Genomic DNA, 21,433 nt, shown 5'->3' on the forward strand with positions numbered 1-21,433 from the left:
TCTTCAAGGAGGGGCAATTGTTAAAAATTCATATATAATCAGTGGAGAAGCGGTAATTTTTGTTTATTTTATTAATGAAAATGGGTCATATATTATTTACTGTTTTGCTTTTTCTTTTAACAGCTTTATTGAGATACAGTTCACATACTATACATTTTATCCATTTAAAGTATACAGTTCAGTGGCTTTTAGTATATTCACAATTGTGTATCCATCGCCACAGTCAATTTTAAAATAATACCAATACCCCAAAAAGAAACCCACACCCCTTAGTCATCAACCTTCAATCCTCTCAGCTCCTCCAGCCCTAGGCAACCACTAATCTACTTTCTATCTCTTTAGATTTGCATATTTTGGGCACTTCATATAGATAGGAACATACAATATGGGGGCCTATGTGGCTGGCTTTTTTCACTTACTGTGTTTTCGAGGTTCATCCATTTTAGCATGTATCCGTACTTCATTTCTTTTATTACCAAATAATATTTCATTGTATGAATATACCACATTTTATTTATCCATTTCTACTTACTTTTTACACTGAATGATATATCTTGAAAATTTTTCCATACCAGTATGTATAGATGGACCTCATTCTTTTTTTGTAATATAGTATTGTATTGTTAAAATATATAATTTTTTAGAACCACCCCTTTATTAGAATTTGTATTATTTCCAATTTTTCCCCTATTATAAGAAGGCTATAGTAAATATCTTTGGGAATATGTCTCTGTGCAAGGGTGTGAGGATGTAAGTATTTCTTTAGGATACATTTTTTAGAAGCTGTTATTATAGTATCGAGGAGTATTCTAGTTTGCTAGCTGCCAAAATGCAATATATGAGAACATGGAATACCTATTAAAAGGGAATTTAGATCTACAGTTCTATGGCCATGAAAATGTCCCAATTAAAGTGTGTCTATAAAAATGTCCAAATTAAGGCACCACCAAGAGGTTATCTTCACTCAAGAAAGACTGATGAAGTTCAGAGTTTCCCTCTCAACTGGAAAGGCACATGGTGAACATGGTGATGTTTGCTAGCTTTCTTTCCAGGCTTCTTGTTTCGTGAAGCTCCCCAAGGGGCATATTCCTGCTTCATCTCCAAAGGTCTCTGACTGCATGGGTTCTGTGGCTCTGGCTCTTTCCTTGTTTTCATGGCTCTAAAAACAGACTCTCTCCAAAATGTTTCCTCTTTTAAAGGATTCTAGTAAACTAAACAAGACCCACCTGGAATGAGTGAGTCACAACTCCATGAAAGCCATCTAATCAAAAGTTACCACCCACAATTGGGTGGGTCATATCTCCATGGGAACAATCAAAAAGCTCCCAGCCAGTGATATAGAATGAGGATTAAAGGACATGGCTTGTCTGGGGTCCACCACAGGTTCAAACTGGCACAAGGGGTATGTGTATTTTTCATTTTAATAGACACTACAAAATTGCCCTCAAATAATTTACCAATTTACATACTAGTGGAATGAACTGAGACTCAGCATCAAGGAATTGAGAAAATCCCTAGAATGAGCTGAGACCCAGCAGCAGGGGATTGAGAAAACCTTCTTGACCAAAAGGGGAAAGAGTGAAATGAGACAAAATAAAGTGTCAATGGCTGAGAGATTCCAAGCAGAGTCGAGAGGTTTATTCTGGAAGTTATTCTTACGCATTAAATAGAAGTCACCTTGTTAGTCAAGATGTAGTGGAAAGGCTGGAGAGAACTGCCTGAAAATGTGGAGCTGTGTTCCAATAGCCAGGTTTCTTGAAGATGATTGTATAATGATATAGCTTTCACAGTGTCATTGTGTGATTGTGAAAACCTTGTGTCTGATGCTCCTTCTACCTTATCAACAGACGAGTAAAACATATGGAATAAAGATGAATAATAGGGGAAACAAATGTTAAAATATTTAGTTTGAAATGCTGGTGCTCGGTGAGGGGGAGGGGTAAGGGGTATGGTATGTATGAATTTTTTTCTGTTTTCTTTTTATTTCTTTTTCTGAATAGATGTAAATGTTCCAATAAATGATCATGATGATTAATATGCAACTATATGATGATATTATGAATTGCTGATTATATAACTTTTGAATATAATGATCAAAAGTTAAGGATGTTTGCATTTGTTTGGTATTTTTTGGTATTTAAAAAAATTTTTTTAATTAAAAAAAATTTACATACTGGTGTGAGAATAATTGTTTTCTCAATTTGGGTTTTTTTTTTATCTTTACCTGTCTAATAGGAAGAAAATGAAATCTTGTTTCAAATTTGATCTCTTTAATTAGGAATGAGGTTGAGCATCTTTATGCTCTTTGAACATTTGTATGTCTTCTGTGAACTGAAGTGTAGCAAGCTGGTTAAGAGTCCAAGCTTTAGAGCCTGACAGACTTGGTTCAAATCTTGGTTCACATTTATTATCTGGTTACTTAACCTCTCTGTACTTTAGATTCTTCATCTGTAAAATGGGGATTATAATACTACTACTAACACCTACCTACTATGAAGATTAAATGAGATAATCCTTGTAAATTGCTTAGCACATTATCTAACAACTATGTTGTAATTATAAGCTTTTTGTATATTATGGAAATAAGCCCTCTGACAAGTGTGTTGAAATGTTTTTTCCAGATCTTTTTTTTTTTTAACTTTTTATTTCGAAATACTTTCAGACTTACAGGACAGTTACGAAAATAGTACAGATCCCATACAGGGGACTCCACCATATTCCTAATCCCCCAGATACCCAGATCTATGAATTTTAACCTTTTGCTTCATTTGCTCTATTGTTCTAACTGTCCACTGTACAAACACTTGAGTGTAGGTTATATGTCATTCTCTTTGAACACCTACTACTAATGTCCCTTAGAGCCTTTTGTCCTCCATTGCTAGAGCCTTGTCCAGGATCACATATTGCATTTAATTGTCATTGTCTCTTAGTTCCTCTTTTTTTTTTTTTTTTAATTGTGGGAAAATATGTACAACCTAAACTTTTCCATCTCAACCATTCCCTAGCATACCATTTAATGGGATTAATCATATCCACAATGTTGTGGTACCCTCACCCCCTTCCATTACTAAAATTTTCCCATCTATCCAAACAGAAACCTAACACCCATTATACATTAACTGCCATTCCCCCTGCCTTCTTTCCCTGGCACCTGTACTCTAATTTCTGTCTCTGTTAGCTTGCATATTCTCCAGTATTTTCTTTGTAGTTACCGTGGGCCTTAAATCTAACACGCTAATTCAATAACAATCTCGTTTGCTTTAATACCAACAAAACTTCAGTAGTATATGCACACACTGTTTCTCTGCACCTCCAACCCCCATCTTTCTGTAGTTCTTGTGACAAATTACATGTTTATACATTGTGAGTCTAAAACTGCTGATTTATCATTACATTTTATACATTTACCTTTTAGATCCTATAGGAAGTAAAAAATGGAATTACAAGCCAAAAATGCAAAATACTTCTGTTTTTTCACTTTATAATGGCTTTTTGTTTGATAGTTGTCAAAAAGAAGTTTTTTATTCTTACATGATGAAACTTAACATATTTTCCTTTGGCTTTGAAGTTATTTTCATGCCTTCTTTTTGCATTCCAACTGGGATTTATTTTAATATTTTTAAAAGGTAGGGATCCAATTTAATTTCCCCCCCAGTGGCTGACCAGTTGCCTTAACCATATTTATTTAAATATCCATATTTTCTCTACTTGTCAAAATGCCTTTATCTTATCTTAGATTTCCTTATGACTTTGGTCCTATTTCTAGAATCAACTATTCTGATTAGTTTTTTTTTTTCCTGTGAGAATCCATAACTTTTTTTTTTCACTAGATCTTAATAATACATTTCAATTTCTGATAAGACTACATCCCTCTTATTCCTCTTTGAATTGTCTCTTAGCTACTCTCATATTCTTCCAGAGGAGTTTTGGAACTTATGAGTCAAAATAATAAAAATCCTTGTGATTGTGATTGTTTTGTATTCAGAGGTTAATTTTGAAGAAATTGACCTTAGTTATTTCATTGTGATTTATTCTCCAAAATGCATCTCTCAATTTAATCATATTCTTTTGTCCCTCAGTAGAGTACTAGAGCTCTTATAGGTCTCACCACATTTGTTCATTTTATTCTAAGGTAATACATTTCCTCATTCAACTAACGAGCAGTGAACAAATATCTGTCAACAGATAATAAGCCAGTATATCTATCATTGTAAAGGAATTGTTGTAAATGACAAAAAAATTGTTAGCGTAAATTTTTTTCCATGAAATTTTCAGATTTGTGTCTTTTTTTTACATAAGAAATATGTTGGATGTTATTTTAATTTGATGTTATTTAATTGTGTAACTGATCATATTACTAAATTCCATTTCTAATATTTTTTCTGTTGAGTTTTAACTTTTCTTGTTATATTGTTTATATCGTCTTCATTTGGAGCATTTATTCCCTTTTCTATACTTCTTTTCTTCTCTTGTCCAGTTACACTAGTTGATGTTTCTAGAAAATGGTTAGAGGATAGTCATGATTACGGTACCCTTGTCTTGTTCCTGACTTTAATGGAAATGTTTCTAGTATTTCACTGTTAAGCCTGGTTCTGGGTCTTGTTTTGATGTGCGTATGTGTGTGTGTGTGTTAGGAAGTACCCATCTATTTCTCTTTCACAGAGAATTTTTATTAAGGTTAATGTTGCATTTAGCAAATGGCCTTTTACTATTGAAGTGATCATCTTTTTCTCTTTTGAGAAGAAATTATACTATTAAATTTCCTTATATTAAAACATTCTTGTATTCCTTAAATGAGCCCCATGTATTTCAGGAAATGTTGTCCCAAAACTACATCTTATTTCTATTTGCTAATATAAATGCATTTTAAAAGACCTAAATGAGATCTTTGCCTTTAGTTTTCATTTTCTGTGTCTGTTAGTCAGATCTTGGTATCAGTACTTTGCTGCTTTTGTAAATTGCACACAACAGTGGTTAGTACTATTTCTGTTTTGGGGAATTTATTGACGTTTTCTTGATGGACTATGTACAATTTTTTGTAAATATTCAGTAAATTCCTGACGAGAAGTGTGTTCTCTGTTGGAATGATACAGTTTTAGATTTCAGCCTTATTAATGAAAATATTCTGGTGCTTGTTTTTCACCAACTCCAAGTGTCAGATACTAAAAGAAGATGGTATATCTGTAGATTTATTTTTCTCTTTCCTACAATTTTTGCTTTATATACTTCAGTGCTGCCTTATTTGGTGAATGGATATTCATGACAGATTGTCATCTCTTCTGTTGCTAATATCATTAGCCTACTTTCTTATGATTTTACTTGCTTGGAATTTTTTCCTTTCCTTTGTTTTCAACCTTTCTGAGTCAGTTCCTTTTTTAAAAAAGTCTGCACATTGGTCCCTGTTTTAGTTTGCTAATGCTGCCAGAATGCAGTAGGGAACAGCTTTTTAAAAAGGGAATTTGTTAAGTTACAAGTTTACAGTTCCAAGGCCATAAAAATTACAAAAGTAAGGCATCCAGAGAAAAATACCTTGACTCAAGAAAGGCCAATGTCTGTCACATGGAAAGGCACATGACTGGCATCTGCATCCTTTCCCGGCTTCTCATTTCAAATGGCTCTCTCAGCCCCTGTGGTTCCTTCTGATTTCTGGTTTATTAGTATCTCATGGGTAGGCACATGACGACGTCTTCTGGGCTGTATATCTCCAAGGGTCCGTGTCCAGGCGTCTGCATCTCCAGATGTCTGTGTTTATGTGGTTTCTGAGCTTTCTCCAAAATTCTTCCCCTTTTAAAAGACTCCGGTAAACTAATCAAGGTACACTTTAAATGGGCAATCACATTTCCATCTAGTTGAAAGGTCACACCCACAGTTGAGTGAATTACATCTCCATGGAAACAATCTAATCAAAGACCTGACCCACAATTGGGTGTGTCACATCTCTATGGAAACAGTCCAATCAAAAGGCTTCCACCCTAAAGATTTAAATCATACACAACACTTTCTCGGATCATAAAGGAATGAAGTTGGAAATCAGTAATAGGCAGAGTGCCAGAAAATCCACAAATATGTGGAGGCTCAACAACACACTCTTAAACAACGAGTGGGTCAAAGAAGAAATTGCAAGAGAAATTAGCAAATACCTCGAGGCGAATGAAAATGAAAACACAACATATCAAAACTTATGGGACGCAGCAAAGGCAGTGCTAAGAGGGAAATTTATTGCCCTAAATGCCTATATCAGAAAAGAAGAAAAGGCAAAAATGCAGGAATTAACTGTCCACTTGGAAGAACTGGAGAAAGAACAGCAAACTAATCCCAAAGCAAGCAAAAGGAAAGAAATAACAAAGATTAGAGCAGAAATAAATGAAATTGAAAACATGAAAACAATAGAGAAAATCAATAAGACCAGAAGTTGATTCTATCAGAAAATCAATAAGATTGATGGGCCCTTAGCAAGATTGACAAAAAGAAGAAGAGAGAGGATGCAAATAAATAAGATCAGAAATGGAAGAGGAAGCATAACTACTGACCTCACAGAAATAAAGGAGGTAATAACAGGATACTATGAACAACTTTACGCTAATAAATACAACAATTTAGATGAAATGGACGGGTTCCTGGAAAGACATGAACAACCAACTTTGACTCAAGAAGACATAGATGACCTCAACAAACCAATCACAAGTAAAGAAATTGAATTAGTCATTCAAAATCTCCCTAAAAAGAAAAGTCCAGGACCAGACGGCTTCACGTGAATTCTATCAAACATTCCAGAAAGAATTAGTACCAACTCTCCTCAAACTCTTCAAAAAAATCGAAGTGGAGGGAAAACTACCTCATTCATTCTATGAAGCCAACATCACCCTCATACCAAAACCAGGCAAAGATATTACAAGAAAAGAAAACTACAGACCAATCTCTCTAATGAATATAGATGCAAAAATCCTCAATAAAATTCTAGCAAATCGTATCCAACAACACATTAAAAGAATTATACATCATGACCAAGTAGGATTCATCCCAGGTATGCAAGGATGGTTCAACATAAGAAAATCAATTAATGTAATACACCATATCAACAAATCAAAGCAGAAAAATCACATGATCATCTCAATTGATGCAGAGAAGGCATTTGACAAGATTCAACATCCTTTCCTGCTGAAAACACTTCAAAAGATAGGAATACAAGGGAACTTCCTTAAAATGATAGAGGGAATATATGAAAAACCCACAGCTAATATCATCCTCAATGGGGAAAAATTGAAAACTTTCCCCCTAAGATCAGGAACAAGACAAGGATGTCCACTATCACCACTATTATTCAACATTGTGTTGGAGGTTCTAGCCAGAGCAATTAGACAAGAAAAAGAAATACAAGGCATCAAAATTGGAAAGGAAGAAGTAAAACTATCACTGTTTGCAGACGATATGATACTATACGTTGAAAACCCGGAAAAATCCACAACAAAACTACTAGAGCTAATAAATGAGTACAGCAAAGTAGCAGGTTACAAGATCAACATTCAAAAATCTGTAGCATTTCTATACACTAGTAATGAACAAGCTGACGGGGAAATCAAGAAACGAATCCCATTTACAGTTGCAACTAAAAGAATGAAATACCTAGGAATAAATTTAACTAAAGAGACAAAAAACCTATATAAAGAAAACTACAAAAAACTGTTAAAAGAAATCAAGAAGACCTAAATAGATGGAAGGGCATACCGTGTTCATGGATTGGAAGACTAAATATAGTTAAGATGTCAATCCTACCTAAATTGATTTACAGATTCAATGCAATACCAATCAAAATCCCAACAACTTATTTTTCAGAAATAGAAAAACCAATAAGCAAATTTGTCTGGAAGGGCAGGTTGCCCCGAATTGCTAAAAACATCTTGAGGAAAAAAAACAAAGCTGGAGGTCTCGCACTGCCTGACTTTAAGGCATATTATGAAGCCACAGTGGTCAAAACAGCATGGTATTGGCATGAAGATAGATATATCAACCAATGGAATCGAATAGAGTGCTCAGATATAGACCCTCTCATCTATGGACATTTGATCTTTGGTAAGGCAGTCAAGCCAACTCACCTGGGACAGAACAGTCTCTTCAATAAATGGTGCCTAGAGAACTGGATATCCATATGCAAAAGAATGAAAGAAGACCCATATCTCACACCCTATACAAAAGTTAACTCAAAATGGATCAAAGATCTAAACATTAGGTCTAAGACCATAAAACAGTTAGAGGAAAATGTTGGGAAATATCTTATGAAACTTACAATTGGAGGCAGTTTTATGGACCTTAAACCTAAAGCAAGAGCACTGAAGAAGGAAATAAATAAATGGGAGCTCCTCAAAATTAAACACTTTTGTGCATCAAAGAACTTTATCAAGAAAGTAGAAAGACAGCCTACACAATGGGAGACAATATTTGGAAATGACATATCAGATAAAGGTCTAGTATCCAGAATTTATAAAGAGATTGTTCAACTCAACAACAAAAAGACAGCCAACCCAATTACAAAATGGGAAAAAGACTTGAACAGACACCTACCAGAAGAGGAAATACAAATGGCCAAAAGGCACATGCTCAATGTCCCTGGCCATTAGAGAAATGCAAATCAAAACCACAATGAGATATCATCTCACACCCACCAGAATGGCCATTATCAACAAAACAGAAAATGACAAGTGCCGGAGAGGATGCGGAGAAAGAGGCACACTTATCCACTGTTGGTGGGAATGTCAAATGGTGCAACCACTGTGGAAGGCAGTTTGGCGGTTCCTCAAAAAGCTGAATATAGAATTGCCATACGACCCAGCAATACTATTGCTGGGAATCTACTCACAGGACTTAAGGGCAAAGACACAAACGGACATTTGCACACCAATGTTTATAGCAGCGTTATCTACAATTGCAAAGAGATGGAAACAGCCAAAATGTCCATCAACAGATGAGTGGCTAAACAAACTGTGGTATATACATATGATGGAATATTATGCAGCTTTAAGACAGGATAAACTTATGAAGCATGTAATAACATGGATGGACCTAGAGAACATTATGCTGAGTGAGTCTAGCCAAAAACTAAAGGACAAATACTGTATGGTCCCACTGATGTGAACCGACATTCGAGAATAAACTTGGAATATGTCATTGGTAACAGAGTCCAGCAGGAGTTAGAAACAGGGTAAGATAATGGGTAATTGGAGCTGAAGGGATACAGACGGTGTAACAGGACTAGATACAAAAACTCTAAAATGGACAACACAATAATACCTAATTGTAAAGTAATCATGTTAAAACACTGAATGACGCTGCATCTGAGCTATAGGTTTTTTTTGTTGTTGTTGTTTTGTTTTTTGTTTGTTTTTGTCTGTCTGGTTGTTTTTTTGTGTGTTTGTTTTGTTTTTACTATTATTATTACTTTTATTTTTTTCTCTATATTAACATTCTATATCTTTTTCTGTTGTGTTGCTAGTTCTTCTAAACCGATGCAAATGTACTAAGAAACGATGATCATGCATCTATGTGATGATGTTAAGAATTACTGATTGCATATGTAGAATGGTATGATTTCTAAATGTTGGGTTAATTTCTTTTTTTTTCTTTTTTCCGTTAATTAATATAAAAAAAATAAGAAAAAAAAAAGGCTTCCACCCTAAACAATAGGTCTGTGACCCCATAAGATTGGATCAGGATTGAAAGAAAATGGCTTTTCTGGGGTACAGAAGAGTTTCAAACCAGCACAGTCCCTTATAGGATATTTTCTGCATATCATTCATGTTTGAAAGTGGTGTTTCTATTGGTCTGCAAAAAATAGAATTATGGTTTTACTCTCCTTCCTGTTTACCTGAGCATTTTGTTAATTTTATCTTTAGAATCTAAGCAGGGATGCGAGATGTCAGTGGTTTGTAATCTCTGCTCAGCATGGAACTTCCACTGGAACCTAAATTGATGTTTTTCACAATGCTGATGTGTCCTCTATGCCCACTTCTGCCCTGCCTCTGTGCAGTCCAGACTCCATGGGATTTCTTGTTGAAAGCAGGGCATGAAAATGGGCACTCCTAAGTGGAATGTTTGCTCTTCTAATAATCTGTGTTTTTCCAAATTAAGAATTGGTTGTTAGAAGGACCCTTCTGGACTTTTTCACTTACATTTCTAAGTCTGTACTCAAGATTAGAGGAGTTAGATGCAAATTGGCTCTCTGAATATCATTGCTTATGACAGATAGTTTTGAAATCTGTGGTGTAGGTTTGGGATACTTCTCTAGTTTCCTTTTCTTCTAGTTCTTATTATTCATTTCTGTGTGCTTATTATTATTATTTTTTTAACATGATCAGGCACTGGGAATCGAACCTGGGTCCTCTGGCATGACAGGCTAGCATTCTTGCCTGCTGAGCCACCGTGGCCCGCCCAGTGTGCTTATTTTTTTATCATCCCAGAAGTCTTCTGGGTTTTAAAACTTACAAATAAATAATTCAGAGAGAGTAAAACAGATTTCTTCATAAGTTCTGTTACTGATATGCATTTTTTTTCTGGCAGGTATCCCTTGTATAACTGACTGTGTAATGGCTGAAATTGAGAAATTGGGACAGAAGTATCGAGTGGCTCTAAGGTAGGAAGGAACTAGTCTAGATTGGTTTTGCATTGATACATTGAAGATTCTTTTTCTGTGTATGGTAATATATACAGAATATAAAACTTAGCATTTTAACCATTTTTAAGGGTACAATTCATTGGCATTAAGTGCACTGACAGTGTTGTGTAAAGCTATCACTACTATCTATATCCAGGATTTCTCATCATTCCAAACAGAAACTCTGTATCCATTAGGTAATAACATCCCATTCCTGCTCCCCTCAGCCCCTGGTAACCTCTGCTGTACTTTCTTTCTCTGCATTTCCCTGTTCTAGATACCTTATATAATTAGAATCACACAATATTTGTTCTTTTATGTCTGGCTTATTTCACTGAATGTAATATTTTCAAGGTTCATCCTCCACGTTGTAGCATGTATCAGAATTTCATTCTGTTTTGAATAATATACCACCATTTGTTTATCCTTTCATCTGCTGATGAACATTTTAAGCTGTTTCTACCTTTTGGCTATTATGAATAGTGCTGATATGAACATGTGTGTGCGTGTAATATTTGAGTCCCTGTTTTCAATTTCAACACTGGACTTGCTGGGTTATATTGTAATTCTATGTTTTATCTTTTTGAGGAATCTATAAACTGTTTTCCACAGTGGCTGCAGTATTTTACATTCACACCATCAATGTACCAGACTTCTAATTTCTCCACATTTTCACCAACATTTGTTATTTTCCTTTTCTAATTACAGCTATCCTAGTGGATATGAAGTAATATCGCATTGTGGTTTTGATGTACATTTTCCTAATGACTAATGAAGTTGAGCATCTTTTCTTGTGCTTATTGGCCTTTTGTATATTCCTTTATCCATTTTTTTAAAAACATTTTTATTGACGAAACAGCATACAAACATTCTTAACATATAAACATTCCATACATGGTGTACAGTCAGTGGCTCACAATACCATCACATAGTTGTGTATTCTCATCATTATCATTTTTTTTTGAACATTTGCATCACTCCAGCAAAAGAAAGAAAAAAGAAAAAACTCATACATACCATACCCCTCACCCTTCCCTCTCATTGACCATTACCCCTTTTTCACCCTTCCCTCTTATTGACCATTAGTCTTTCCATCTACCCAATTTATTTTAACCTTTGTTCCCCCTATTATTTGTTTATTTTTTATCCATATTTTTTACTCACTTGTCCATACCCTAGCTAAAAGGAGCATCAAAATAAAGTTTTCACAGTCACACAGTCACATTGTAAAAGTATATCATTATACAGTCTTCTTCAACAAACAAGGGTGGAACACATTTCTACAGTTTCGGGTACTTCCCTCCAGCCAGTCTAATACACCATAACCTAAAAAGGAAATATCTATATAATGCGTAAGAATAACCCAGAATAACCTCTCAACTCTGTTTGAAATCTCTCAGCCACTGACACTTTATTTTGTCTCATTTCTGTCTTTCCCCTTTTAGTTAAGAAGGTTTTCTCAATCCCTTGATGCCAGGTCCTGTCTCATCCTGGGATTTCTGTCCCACCTTGCCAGGGATGTTTACACCCTGGGAGTCATGTCCCACGTAGAAGGGGAAGGCAGTGAGTTCACTTGCCATGTCAGCTTAGAGAGAGAGGTCACATCTGAGCACCAAAAGAGGTTCTCTGGGGGTGACTCTTAGGCATAATTTTAAGTAGGCTTAGCCTATCTTTTGCAGGAATAAGATTCATAGGGGTGACCCCCAAGATCGAGGACTTGGCCTTTTAATTTGCTTGTCCCCCCCTGCTTGCTAGAATATCAGAAATTCTCCAAATTCCCCAATATCCAAATTATGTATTGCCACCTGTATTAGCTAGGGTTCTCTAGAGAAACAGAATCAATAGGAGATATCTGTAAATATAAAATTTATGAAAGTGTCTCACATAACCATGGGGATATAGAATCCAAGATCTGTAGGGCAGGCTGTGAGCTTGTAGCACCAATGAAGTTCCTCAGTGAACACTCAGGACAGGCTGGCTGGACGACCATGGGAATGTGAGAGTCCAAAGTTTGTAGGGCAGGCCACGAGCTAGCAGCTCCAGTGAAGGTCCTCAGCAAACGTAGGAGTGGCTGGCTGGACAACCACAGGGATGTGAGGGTCCAAGGTCTATAAAGCAGGCTACGAGCTGGTAGCTCCAGTGAAGGTCTGCAACAAACTCAGGAGAGGCTGGCTGGACAACCATGGGGATGTAAGAATCCAAGGTCTTCAGGGCCGGCCAAGAGCTGGCAGCTCCAATGAAGGTCCTCAACAAACTCTCAGGAGAGGCTGGCTGGCTACAGCAGGAAGAGTGATTGTCTCTTCTGAATCCTCTTTAAAAGCCTTCCAGTGATTAGATTAAGCATCACTCATTGCAAAAGGCAATCCCCTTAGCTGATGCAAATGCAATCAGCTGTGGATGCAGCCAACCTAGTCATGATTTTAGTCCATGAAATGTCCTCACAGCAACAGACAGGCCAGCACTTGCCCAACCAGACAACTGGACACCACCCCCTAGCCAAGTTGACATATGAACCTAACCATCACACCGCCTATCTTCCCATTCCCCCAAGGGGAATTTGCAAATACTTCTCTATTCACTGTCCACATCTCTCTGAGATTTATTATGGCATCACACTAACCTGGACAAACCAGAAAAATCTCATGCTCTATTCAACATTCCATGTACTTATGGTGTTAACTAAACTGACCATACAAGTTAAATTAGGAAATACACTACAAATAAAATACAAATTTTGCACCAAATAAACAGCTCTCCCTTTAGTCTCACACAGACATTGAAATTTTAAAACATGGATGATATCATCCTTTACCCAGTCTTCTGATATACCGTAGTTCTATCCAGATTAGCTTTCTTCATGTCTTCATGTCACTACTCAATGTCTGATCACTTTTTCAACTTTTAAAATAGTTCCTGAATGGGGTAGTGCTGACTTGCATAGCTTCAGCGCTCTAACGCTGAGTCGCACCTTTGCCCATTTTTTAATTGGTTTGTTTGTCTTTTGTTGTTGAGTGGTAGGAGTTCTTACATATTCTGGATATCAGGTATGTAATTTCTAAGTATTTTCTCCCAATCTGTAGTTTTTTCTTTTCACCTTCTTTTTAATATCTTAGATGCACAAAAATTTTTAATTTTGATGCAACCCAATTTATTTCATTATTCTTTTATTGCCTGTGTTTTTGGGTTTCTTATCTAAGAATCCATTGCCAAATACAGGGTCATGAAGATTTACCCCTATATTTTCCTCTGAGAGTATTACAGTTTTAGCTTTTCCATGTGTTTTCTGCCCAAAGATCTCTTGGCCAGTTAGTTTAAATTAAAATCATACAAAACTAGTACCTGTTTATGATTAAGGAAAACATTTGAAATTTGGAAATTTTTAAGCTGGAGGTTTTTGAACCATTTTGGTCTTGTTGTTCCCCTTTGAAGTTCCTCTAAATTTTCAATTAGAGTATATTCTTCTATTAATTTGTTATCTAGACATCTCTTTCAGAATCCCACACTTAAAGACTAACATTTGTGTTTTGAGCTTATTCCAGAACACACCTTTAGATTTAGAAGCAGTTCTCAAAAGTGTAGTCCATAGACCTCTAGGAGTCCAGAAGACCTTTTCAGGGAGTCCACACGACTATTTTCATAATACTCCTAACACTTTGCCTCTGTTGCTCTTTTGGCATTTGCTCAAATGGTGTAACTGTTACTGCCTTTGTATGAATCAAGGCAGTGGTACCAAACAATGCCAAGAGTCGACGTATTCTTCATCGCCATCCATTGGCAACTTAAAAAAAATAACCAGTTTCATGTAAGAATGTCCTTGACAAAGTAGTAAAATTTGTCATGCTTCTTAAACTTCATCACATGTTTTTTTGTGATGAAGCATGAAATACACATAAAGCACTTCTGCTGCATACTGCAGGACTATGGTTGTCTCAAGGAAAAGCCTTTGTGTGCTTGTTTGAGTCGTAGGCTGAATTAGCTGTTTTTTTCATGATATATCTTTTTTATCTGAAAGAAAAACTGACAGAAAAACACTGAATATTTAGATTTTAGTATTTCACAAATTAATGAGAGTAGCCTACACTTCAAGGAAAGCAACTTACTGTATTTCTTGGCAATGATAACATTTGAACTTTCAAGCAAAAATTATTACTTTGGGAAGGTTGTTTCTGTTACTGTGAGCTTATCACATTCCCAATACTTAAAGACGTTTCTGTTGAGAGCAGTAGTGATATTGAGTGTGATTTTTTTTTATATTGTATAATGAAATGTGTCAATATTTGGAGGATCTTTGTAACTGAGTGAATCAGTATTTCCCAGACAATTAATGTGTGGCATTGCAAAATCATGCATGGGTAAAAGATCCATTCAAAGTGTGAAACAGAACTACAGGCTTTTTGAATGAGAAGAAAACCACCTTTATAGAGTTATAATTTGCACATTATAAAATTCACTGATTTTGGTGTATAATATGATGGTTTTTGCCAATTGTACATAGTCATGACACCACTACTGCAATCATGAGATAGAACATTTCCACCCCTCCAGAAAGTTCCCCCATGCCCCTTCCTCCATTCCTTTATCCCCTGGCAATCCCTGACCTTCATGTCAACATTATAGTTTTGCCTTCCTGGAATTTATCTATAAATGAAATCCAACATTATGAAGTATTTGGTATCTGGCTTCTTTCATATAGCATAATCTTTCTTATCCATGTTGAAGTATCCATAATTTGTTCTTTTTTATTGCTGGTGAAATTCCATTGTATGGGTATTCCACATTTTGTTTATGTACTCACCAGTTGAATTAATTTGGATTGTTTCCAGTTTTTAGCCATTGTGAATAAAGCTACTGTGAATGCTTGAATTCAAATCTTTGTGTGAGCCTAAGTTTTCAGTTCCCTTAGGTAAATACCTAAAAGTGGCATGGTTGGTTATATGCTAAGTGTATGTTTAACTTTATAAGAAACTAATAAACTGTTTTCCGAATTGACCATATCATAGAATACATTTTACATTCCTACAAATAATTTATATGACTTTCAGTTCTTCCACATCCTCAGCCACACTTTTTATGGTCAGTCTTTTCAATTTTGGACATTCTAATGGGTGCAGTGGCATCTCACTGTAGTTATAAATTGCATTTCCCTAATTAATGGTTATACATTTGAGATGAAATTATCTTATTGAATACCTGTTTTGCAAATATTTTCTCTCAGTCTGTGGCGTTCCTTTGTATTTTTTTAAGTATCTTTTAAAGAGAAAACGTTTTTATTTTTGATAAAGTCCAGAGTCAAAATGCCTTTTTTCTTTTTTAATGAATTATGCTATATGAGAAATCTTTGACTAATTCAAGGTCACCTCTTCCCCCCCCCCCCCCCATTTTGCCATATTGGCTAGGATATCCAGTAAAATGTTGAATAGATGTGAGCTCTATGAAAAATCTACAGCTAACATCATACTTAATGGTGAAAGACTGAATATTTTCCCCCTCATATGGAAAACAAATCAAGGGTGTCTGATCTCACCACTTCTCTTCAACAGTGTACTGGTGGCTCTAGTAGGTGCAGTGAGGCAGGAAAAAGAAATAAAAGACACATTTTAGAAAGAAAGAGGTAAAACTTTTTATTTGCAGATAAATGAGCACCCATATAGAAAATATCAGGGACTCTCCTAAAACCTACTAGAACTAGTAAATGAGTTTAGCACTGAGTTTAGCACAATTGCAGAATACAGGTAAATATATAAAAGTAAATTTTTATCTATATACTCACAAAGAACAATGGGAAATTAAATTATAAAAGCAATACCATTTAAAATAGCATCTAAAATATTAAATATTTAAGAATGAATTTAACAAAATATGTGTAAAATCTGTATACTTAAACCATTAATCACTGCTGAGAGAAATTCAAGAAGACCTAAATAAATGCAATGATATACCATGCACATGAATTTACGTCTCAACATTTTTTAGATGTCCTTTTTCCCCAAAATTGATCTATAAATTCAACACAATCCCAATTAAAATCTCAGCTCATCGAGGAGGGGCCAGGATGGCAGCTTAGTGAGATTTAGTTCATCCTCCAGAGCAGCTAGTAAATAGCTAGGAACAGTACAGAACAACTGCTGGGGACACATCAGTGACACTGTGACACAGCATACCCCAGCCTGGACAAGCTGGCCCAGCTGCGAGCCCACACAGAACTGAGTTCCCCAAAACGCAGCATCCGGTGCCACTCCCCCACAGGCTGCTTCCCAGAGCGGGAAGGAAAGAGACTTTACCAGCAGCAGGGGCTGAGCACAACCAAGCTCCAATTGTGGAATTAATTAACAAATTCTAACTGCTAAAAATAGGCCCCCAGCTCAGCTGAACCTCGAGTAAAAGGTGAGGTTGCTGGTTTAGCCCCAGCGCAGAGGGGACAGGACTGACAGAAAAAGAAAAAAGGAATAAAAAACAGAGGTTTTTGGATCGGATAGCACATAATACTTGAAAGGGTCTGGGCCCTGAAGGAAAGGAGGGGGCACATAGGACCTGGACATACACAGAGCAACATACCAACTTAAGCTCTTGATTGGCAAACCTGAGGAATGAAAGTCCTGCTCTGAAAAAGATTTTTCTTTTTCTTTTTTGTGGCTGTGTTTCTACATTTTGACTACTGTTTGAATACAGCTGCAAGGCTTTTAGGGCTCCAACTGCCCCAGGCAAAGGCAGTATTAAGCTTGTTTAAGTGTTTGTCTGGAGTCTGTGCCTTCGCCAGGAGAGGGGTGGGGCCCAGCTTGGGTGAAATCCCTCCTTCGAGGAATTCAGGCCCCAGGGTCTGGAAGAGTGAAGCAATTGAAGCCAGCCTGCAACCTCTCCTCTATCTCTACCACGACCCTAACAGGGAGAGTCTGCTGAAGTTAAAGATAACCACATCACCTTATGCTGGTTTGGGACCCGCAGGCAGAAAAGCGCCACATACTGGGTAGAATAGGAAAAATGCAAAATCCAGAGGCTTCATAGGAAAGCCTTTCAACCTGCTGAATCTCACCCTCAGGGAAAATGGATGCAGGTGACTCTCTCCTCCTGAGAGGTCAGTCTGATTTGGGAAAATCTGGCTGGAGTCTATAATACCTAAGTAGACCCTCCTAAGGGGCGAGGGGAGGGTGGGGGGGTGGCAGAAGGCACTATACAGGCAGGGTAAGAAACAAGAAAAAAAGAACTGAAAAATTCTGATCTGTTAAACAAAACCTAAGCTAGAGATCTAGAATAAGTTGAGCTGAGTGTTAAAGAACAGATAGAAAACAAAGTCATCCAGCAAGAAAATCCTAGGTAAAAAAAGTGAAAACAATCTCCAGAATAAACTAATGAAGGTAATTAAGTGCCTGGATGCCAGCAAAAAATAACAAATCATACTAGGAAAATTGAAGATATGGCCCAGTCAAAGGAACAAATCAACAATTCAAATGAGATACAAGGGTTGAAACAATTAATTCAGGATGTTCGAACAGACATGGAAAACCTCATCAAAAATCAAATCAATGAAATAAGGAAGGATATAAGGAAGGCAACGAACGAACAAAAAGAAGAAATGATAAATCTGAAAAATCACAGAACGTATGGGAATGAAAGGCACAGTAGAAGAGATGAAAAAAACAATGGAAACCTACAATGTCAGATTTCAAGAGGCAGAAGTTAGGATTAGTGAACTGGAGGATGGGACATCTGAAATCCAACAAGCAAAAGAAAATACAGGGAAAAGAATTGAAAAATATGAGCAGAGATTCAGGGAATTGAATGACAACATAAAGCGCACGAATATACATATTGTGGGTGTCCCAGAAGAAAAAGAGAAGGGAAAAGGAGGAGAAAAACTAATGGAGGAAATTATCACCGAAAATTTCCCAACTCTTATGAAAGGCTTAAAATTACAAATCCAAGAAGTACAGCATACCCCAAACACAACAGATCCAAATAGACGTACTCCAAGTTTTCCCACTTTTTTGCCATTCCTCCAAGGGGACTTTGAAAATACTTTTTTATTCACTGTTCAAATCACTCTGGGATTTATCGGCGTATCACTGTGGACAATCCTACAATATCTCATGCCCTACTCAAGGTTCCATGTACTTATGGTGTTCAATTAAGCTGTCCACATAAGTTATATTAGGAAATGTACTAGTCAAAATACAGATTTTGTACCAAATAAACATTTTTGGCTTTAGTCTCACACAAAGTTAAAGTTTTAAACTATGAATTACCATCTATTTTCAACACCCTGCAGTATTGACACTCCTTTGTCCTTCCTCATGCAAAAACGTTTTTAAATTTGTACATTTAGTCACTATCATTATATGCTCTAGGCATTCCTAGATTTTACCATCTCAGTCTTTATTGTATCTTTCCTTCTGATTTCATTTGTGCCCCAGGCCTCCTCCCTCTGTCATTCTCATATTCAGCTGGATTCAGTGATCTAACATTATTGTGCTATCAGGCAGTATTGTGTTATTCATTTCTGAATTTTTACAATCAGTCCCGTTGCACAATCTGTAGCCCTTCAGCTCCAATAACCCAATATCTACCCTATTTCTATCTCCTAATGACCCCTGTTCTTAACTGAAGTTCTCCAAGTTCATTCACTAATGTCAGTTCCTGTCAGTGAGACCATACAGTATTTGTGCTTTTGTTTCTGGCTAATCTCACTCAGCATAATATCTTTAAGGTTCATCCATGTTGTTACATACTTCGTAACTTTATACTGTCTTACAGCTGCCGTTTTATTAAAGTTGAATACCGAATCAGATTGGCAAAAATTTTAAAGTTCACTTTACAATGCCAGTAATAAGACAGTGAAGCACACTGACAATTCTTAGTCAACTGCTGAGAGTGTAAATTGGACTTTGAAGTGTATTTGGCAATATCTGATAAAATCTAAGATTGTCCATACTCATAACTCTCTGGTTTTCAACCTGGGGATCACAATCCATGGGTTGTGAACTCAGTTTAATAGGTCACAGCCTATATATATTGAAGTGGAGTAAACAATAAAGTTTATCACATTGCATGTAGTAAAGGTGGAACACGTTTCACAAAACTTCTTTTTCAATTTTATGTGTATGTGTGTACTATGTGCTAGACAAAATGCATTTCACACTGGATTCTGATAAAAGGAGAAAGTTTTGCTATTGAGAAATTCCAATCTATTGGGGACAAGTATTAGAATTTTCTTACCTGTTTAATAGCAAAAAATTACAAGTAGCCAAAAAGTCCATGAAGAAGAGAATGGATAAATTATGGGATAGCCATGGATAAAATACTATACAGGAGTGAAAAATTAGCGAACTAAAATTAAACATCTCAGTATGGGTAAATCTTAAAAACAATGACAAAAATCGCAAGAGCATATTTAAAACATACCACTTATCTAAAGCTTTAAAACATGCAAAATGAGACTACATTGTTTACAGGTATATACATATAGTAATCTTACATTGTATAGTAACATGTGCAGGATTGAGGAATAGGAAATTTAGAGATGATAGTGACTTGTGAGGAGGTGGAAAAAGATCAAGATTGGAGAAGGGGCTTTATTTTTATTAGTAATGTTTTATTTCATTAACCAGATGGTGGGTACAAGGTGTTCATCTTTATTCTGTATACTTTTGTATATCAGAAATACTTCAATTTAAAGGGGAAAACAGGAAAATTGTTTTGAAATAGAATGGGAGGGAATGAAATAGAAGCACCAAATGGAAACACTGAAGTTGTGAGGAGAAACAGAGAAATGGATGTTACCGAGGAGGGGATATAAGTCAAAGAAGGGTGTGTTTTTGTTTTTTTGTTTTTTTCTTTTTTCAAGATGGGCAGATACTAGAGGCTGTCGGTATGTTTATGGGAAAGAGCCAGTAGAGAGAAGGTGACTGATGATTTCAGGAGTAAAAGAGAGAGACAAAGGAGTAAAATCCTACACTTACGTCTACCTAGTTTCTCAGCAACCACTCTTGAAGTGTATCCTCACCATAGCCTGCTTAATGCTTCTAAGATCCAGCTTTGTTTATGTCACTCTGCACTCAGAAATCTTTAATGATTCCCGATCACCTGTGTCATGAAGTTCACACCCTCCATCTGTGAGACTCGCCCTAGTCCACCTTCACCCTGCCTTTCCAGCCCGATTACACTCCCCTTCACTCCACAAACTCTTTTCACAGCCAGAAAGATGAGCTTGCTCTTCCTTGAACATCACCAAGCCATTTTACAGACAGTGGGTACCCTCTTTGAAATACTCCTGCCCTCACTTTGCTTGGAACATTCCTTCAACCTTCATTTTATCTTATAGCCATGTAATTTTTTCTAAATACACCCATCCAGGTTGGCTTTGCTCTGAACTATTGCAATATGGATTATTTTTGTTATGCTTGGAACTTAGGTGCTACCTTATATTTTTATTCATTTTGGAGAGTGATCACTGTTGCATAATAGAAAGAACATGGCTCTTGGAATCACACACTAGGGGTTTTTCTTTTTCAAATTTTTGTGAAAGTAATATAAATATTTTTTTGTTTGTCATAAAACAAAATATATACATTTTGTGCATATATGTGTATCTGTATATATAATGTATATATAGTGTATATATGTTTTTTAATAAAAGTTCCCCTCCACATTCACACCTTTCTCTTATCATACCCCAAGAGTGAGTCAATTTTCAGAGAAGAATTTAGTATATATTTTTCTGGGTTTACTTTGTGTAAATGCAAATCTAGAGTAAGAGAATCAGTGAGAGATTTGTATTTTCTTAATTGAATTATA

At 36.1% G+C, this 21,433-nt stretch overlaps 1 protein-coding gene across 4 annotated transcripts in view; it reads left to right on the forward strand.

Moving 5' to 3' along the window:
* FCF1 (FCF1 rRNA-processing protein) overlaps positions 1–21,433 on the forward strand; it is a 33,017-nt gene that overhangs the window by 5,529 nt on the left and 6,055 nt on the right. For all 4 annotated transcript variants that reach the window (XM_077123058.1, XM_077123056.1, XM_077123059.1 and 1 more), the window contains one exon: positions 10,552–10,624. In XM_077123058.1, the coding sequence (XP_076979173.1) occupies positions 10,552–10,624 (73 nt within the window). The remainder of the gene's footprint in view (positions 1–10,551; positions 10,625–21,433) is intronic.

The sequence above is a fragment of the Tamandua tetradactyla genome, chromosome 12 (assembly GCF_023851605.1).
Source record: "Tamandua tetradactyla isolate mTamTet1 chromosome 12, mTamTet1.pri, whole genome shotgun sequence".
Classification (NCBI taxonomy): Eukaryota; Metazoa; Chordata; class Mammalia; order Pilosa; family Myrmecophagidae; genus Tamandua; species Tamandua tetradactyla.